This window comes from Primulina huaijiensis, chromosome 2 (genome assembly GCF_012295235.1).
Source record: "Primulina huaijiensis isolate GDHJ02 chromosome 2, ASM1229523v2, whole genome shotgun sequence".
NCBI classification, from domain to species: domain Eukaryota; kingdom Viridiplantae; phylum Streptophyta; class Magnoliopsida; order Lamiales; family Gesneriaceae; genus Primulina; species Primulina huaijiensis.
This window is the reverse complement of record NC_133307.1, coordinates 20,263,141-20,268,734: the sequence shown is the minus strand read 5'-3', so window position 1 is coordinate 20,268,734 and position 5,594 is coordinate 20,263,141. Positions and strand designations below refer to the sequence as shown.

At 36.5% G+C, this 5,594-nt stretch overlaps 1 protein-coding gene across 1 annotated transcript; it reads left to right on the top strand.

Annotated features, from left to right (window-relative positions):
* Nucleotides 1-232: 232 nt before the first annotated feature.
* LOC140959637 (myb family transcription factor PHL5-like) lies at nucleotides 233-2,835 on the top strand. Its single transcript, XM_073417569.1, has 7 exons — nucleotides 233-971; nucleotides 1,065-1,233; nucleotides 1,319-1,395; nucleotides 1,496-1,535; nucleotides 1,682-1,736; nucleotides 1,812-1,881; nucleotides 1,987-2,835. Exons 1-7 carry the CDS (start codon nucleotides 438-440, stop codon nucleotides 2,161-2,163), a joined length of 1,122 nt encoding a protein of 373 aa, XP_073273670.1. The 5' UTR covers nucleotides 233-437; the 3' UTR covers nucleotides 2,164-2,835.
* The last annotated feature ends 2,759 nt before the right edge of the window (nucleotides 2,836-5,594 follow it).

The following is a 5,594-nucleotide window of genomic DNA, read 5'->3' as shown; positions in this document are numbered from 1 at the left end:
TCAGCTGTTAATGGAATTTTATATTTAATAAAGAATATATTCCAAGAACACTATTCTCTAATTATCTCCTAACTTACCACTATTATAATCTTTAAAAAATCATATTAAGAGTTTATGTATGTATGTATCTTGGCTGAGTTTTATAACAATGTTCTTTATTTTAATCTGCTTTGTTTTTGTCAAAACTTCATAGTTCATACCTATCCACTTGAATGAACCATTAAAATAAATATATATTGCACTCAATAGTTCATCTTATATTTCAAGATTTGCAGCATATTATAAAAGGCTTTCATGACAGATACCTGAATCTGATCAACATTTCTACTTTTCCATCGTTTCGTTCTTATTGTCGCTTGTGTTTATGAAGAAACGAACTAATTATAAGAAGCAAATGATTTGATACATTTTCCTTTTGTTGTTTTGTGATCCTATAAATGAAGGGAATGCAGCAGAACTATGGTTTTTCTAACGATTTTTCGACAGAATTTCAATATTGTTTTCCACAAAACTCTGGTGCTTGGTATCAATCTGCGCCAATGGAACTCGATACTCGGTTGATAGCAGCAGAAAACGGCTCACAGCAGAGGAATTTCAGGCCTGAAAATTTATCCAATACCATCATCAGCAGGATTGGATCACAGGCTTCTGCTTTTTATGCAACAGAATTTCTCATGGGATTACCTCAATTTGGCTTCCAAGAAAATAACTCCATTCCTTGCTCCCAACAATTCAAGAATTCTTATAGAAAAATACCCGATTTTCAATCTGATAACGGTTTATTATCAGTTCCAAGAACTCAAACTTCAAACGAAGTATACACCAGGCCGGAAGGATTGTTCGAAAATCAATTCATCGACCTGTCGGAGAAAGAACATATTCTATACCTCAAAAACAGGCTACTAGGTGATCTTGATGATTCATGTGTGGGAACCCCTTCTGCTCCATTCGATGCAAATCAGGATCTTTGTGTAAGTCCTTCAAGAATTCGTTTTTTCTTTCATTTACACAATTAACCTTTATGGTCGATATGTTTGTCTTGAAGTACTACATATTTGAAACAGGAACCACAAAATTTATATGCATCTCATACCGCACATGTAAACGAGTTTGGATTGAATACTAGCTATGCATCTTCTGGAGCAGTTTCATCTAGCAAGAAACGAATTAGGTGGTCTCCAGATCTTCACGGTCGATTCGTTAACTGTGTGAATCAGCTTGGTGGCCCTGAAAGTAAGTAATCTTTTGTATTATCCTTCGTTTTCTCAACCCGGGATCATGACAGAGTGGTTTATTGGATTCTATCCATATAACATAGAGGCAACACCGAAGGCCATACTAAATCTGATGGATACTGAAGGACTTACAATCTTTCATGTCAAAAGCCATTTGCAGGTACACTATACTGAACCACGTCACTTTCTTGAAAATGGTTTATCGATATAAAATTTCTGAACCAGTATTTGTTTTTTGCCATATTTCTATCTACTTCCAGAAATATCGAAATGCTAAGTACATACAAGAATATGTTGAAGGTATGTAACATTATTCAGGTTTCTCAATTCATCAGGAAAGTAGTACTTTTTTCAATGGAAACTTTAGCTTTTTCCAATAAAGAATCTCCGACACAGATGTGATATTAGTAAGAAATATGATCAACTGTGCTTTCCTTATCACGCAGAAAAATCTGAGAAGAAAACAAGTACAAGTAATGAATCGCTGGTCGACGTCCAAACGTAAGAGTACGTTTTTCCTTGTCATTTGGATCAAAACCAGTCTTTTAATTTGTATTTAAATGTTATTTTTGGCAGAGGAATGCAACTTAAGGAGGCATTGCAGCAGCAATTAAATTTCCAAAGGCATCTTTATGAGCAGCTAGAGGTACATAAAATTCGACATTATTCCAACGTAGCTCCTTCGATATAAGATATTGTAAAGATAACTATATAATTTCTTGAAATTTCTTTGTATCTCCGTGGTACGCAGACTCAAAGAAACTTACAGATAAGGATCGAAGAACAAACCAAGCAGCTCAAAAAGTTGTTTGAGCAGCAACAAAAGACGAGGAAAAGCTCAGTGGATCCGAGTTATCCTGACAGCAAGTATCCTGAAAACATATCAACTACACTTGAAGACATAAGTTTCCCATCAAAAGTAGTCTAGCTAATTGCCATCGAAAAACGAACATCGAGCAAAGTCCAGTGCAAAGTAATGTAATCATCAAATCTCTTCTAAGGCAACTTGTACAGTTTTATATATTCGCCAGCTCGAAAAAAAAACACAACTGGTAATTTTGTGATTCATTAGCGTACACATCTCGTGTATTCGGAGTACAGTTGCATAGTTTTCTATTTGGATAAGGAAAGATCTTCGATAAGTATGATAACAATTTCAATAAGGAAATAACTTTTTCCTTAATTAAGCTAATCAAGGTTTTCTTACAAATATATGGTTTGCACTGCCTTTTATTCATTGAATATTAATTATTCATTATATTGCATTCTTAATGCACTAGAGTTTTATCTCTATTTTTCCTGAGCCCAACTATGACTAGAGCGTCCAAAGACCACTCCGAAAAACTCTTTTGGCACCCATTGTGCCCATTCACGTGTTTGTTGAGTGTTTGCAGAAGCTCAGTTTGGGACTTCGACCATGTCGGATAGAAGAAACCTTTTGAGAAGGTGACACTTCTACCTCACATTTTCAGGTTTTAACATTGGCTTTGTCTATGGGAATATACGAGTCTAAGACGTTGATTACCAAACAATACACAATAAAGGAGAAGAAAGGGTTTTCGGATTTATCGCATGGCCATGCACATCAGCCAACATGCGGAAATGAGTTTTGCATGTGGTGTTTTGAGTTGGTTCTTTGAGTACAGAATAGAAGCTGCCAGTTTCTCGTACAGTTTCTGTGCAGCCTGCTTGCGAAAGTCGTTGCCAAAATTCTAACAGTTGGATCGGTCTGAAATTTAGATGGCAAGTTTGATAGCGGAAATTTGATTCCTCTACAGATGGTAATAGCTAGGTTCCGGATTTTGGGAATTTTAATTGTTCTATTTGATTCTGGATGAGATCTTGTTACCATCTAAAAATCCCTACATGTTAGGAAAGATCTCACGCCGAATATTTTCCTAGATTATATCAAATATTTCGATTAGTTAGAAGAACCCAAGTGAAAAAATCAACTTTTTGCCTAAAGCTCGAGGCAATGTCAATAAGCCTGTTGAGCCAAAATGAATGAGGCGTTGGCACCTCGGATTGGCTCTTGGCCGAATCTTTAAGCCCGAGTTGATGAGACCTATACATATTAGATTGGCCCTTGGCTGCTTCCTTAAGACCAAGTGAATTAGATCTTGGCACCCACTAAGTCCAAGTGAATGAGACCTTGACAAGCCCGAGTGGATGAGGTCTCGACAAATTAGATAAGTCCTTGACCGCAACCCTAAGCCCAAGTGAATGAGGTCTTGGCACCTCGGATAGGCCCTTGGATGAATCCTTAAGCCTAAGCGGATGAGGTCTCGAAAAATTAAATCGGTCTTTGATCACATCCCTAAACTCAAGTGAATGAGGCATTGGACCCATCAAGTCTGAGTGGATTGCCTCGGCAAAATTATATCGGTCCTTGAACGCATACTCAAGCCCTAGTGGATGAGGTCTTTATGTGACGGCATGTTTAAACACAAGCCTTGCCTTGGCACCACAGATAGATCTCCGGCCGAATCAGAGTGGGTGAGGCCTTAGACCATCTCCAACTTACTGCACTATATTCTGCACTACAATAGTGTAATACTAAATTCATCTCCAACCTATCTACACTACATTCTACGNCCCACACATGATCAAATGAAAATGGTTTGTTATCTTTACTGTCTTGTATATACTGTACTTTTGCGCGGTTCATCTACATAAAAACCATTAAAAATTAGTTAAGAAATTTGAATGTGAATGACTCATAACTTTTTTTAAAAAAATAACTTACGATATCTTGTTCAGATGCACCACTAGGCTTGATTCGGCCGGAGATCTATCTGTGGTGCCAAGGCAAGGCTTGTGTTTAAACATGCCGTCACATAAAGACCTCATCCACTAGGGCTTGAGTATGCGTTCAAGGACCGATATAATTTTGCCGAGGCAATCCACTCAGACTTGATGGGTCCAATGCCTCATTCACTTGAGTTTAGGGATGTGATCAAAGACCGATTTAATTTTTCGAGACCTCATCCGCTTAGGCTTAAGGATTCATCCAAGGGCCTATCCGAGGTGCCAAGACCTCATTCACTTGGGCTTAGGGTTGCGGTCAAGGACTTATCTAATTTGTCGAGACCTCATCCACTCGGGCTTGTCAAGGTCTCATTCACTTGGACTTAGTGGGTGCCAAGATCTAATTCACTTGGTCTTANTTTAAAAAAATTTAAATTAATATTTAAGTTTCAAGAGGAAATTATTTTAAAAATTTAAAAAATAAAAATATTAATTATATAATTAATATATAATAAAATATTAAATATTTATAATTATTTAAAAACAAATAAAAAAATTTAAAAAAAAATAAAAGAGATGTGGCGCAGCACTTTGTACTGCGCCACATCTAGAGTGGGTTTTAGGACAACTCCAGTCCAGCACCATTTTTGTGGAGCAAGGGTTGGAGTTGCTCTTAGCAAATTATATCGATCGGTAATTGACCGCGTACTTTAGCCCAAGCCTTAGGTTCAGTCCTTGATCGTTCCATCAAGCCCAAGTGTTAGAAGCTATGGTTACACCATGGTGGACGGATTTGAAATCTGAACTAAGTGTCAAGGTCCAGTCTTGTCAAACAAGTCGAGACAACAAGCTCGTCTCTGGCCTGACAAGAGGAGGGGTCATGTGATACCCTTTGGGTGACTAGCCCATGGCAAACATGACTTGAGTTCGAGTGAGTTTTAAATGTGAGAGTAAAGATTAAGATGAGAGATCTGACTAGATCATCTAAAAGAATAAAGAATAAGATTCGATATTCAAAAGATTTTCTTAGATAGTGACGTATCTCGATAAATAAAGATATTTGATAGGTATGATAAGGATTTCAGTAAGGAAAGAATACACAATTTTTTTAATTTTCGAGTCATACTTGTCACGAACCCAATTCCAATCTAGACCAAGATTCCGAGCCCACTTCAAAGAGGGATTTGACAAATGATGGAACACAGCTGCTCTACGTGTGGTCCACTCCAGCTAGAATGAATATGCACTCACAGGTCGCCACACAGCCAAGTACGTACAAGGGGCCTTTTTGTCATTTCCGAAGAAAAACCGCTTTGGTTTTGAAGATTTCAAGTTTCAACAACCAAACAAGGAATTATATATATAATGGTGTAAAAGGCCATAATGAGTAGTGTTTGGTAAAATGAGATTGGTAATTGATGAGATTTTATTTAAGTGAAATCTTTACAAATTGGTAGGATTTCACGATATTTGAATTTTAAAAACGATAAAACTATTTTTATTATTAAATTTATATAACTTACTTATAAATTTTTATTATTCTTTTTATAAAATGCTATTTAATTTATTATAAATTTATATTATCAATCCACACTATATATATATATATAT

Coding starts and splice junctions, on each gene's coding strand:
- LOC140959637 (XM_073417569.1), top strand. CDS start 438: ATGAAGGGAATGCAGCAGAACTATGGTTTTTCTAACGATTTTTCGACA. Junction 972..1,064: donor ATGCAAATCAGGATCTTTGT/GTAAGTCCTTCA, acceptor TATTTGAAACAG/GAACCACAAAATTTATATGC. Junction 1,882..1,986: donor ATCTTTATGAGCAGCTAGAG/GTACATAAAATT, acceptor CGTGGTACGCAG/ACTCAAAGAAACTTACAGAT.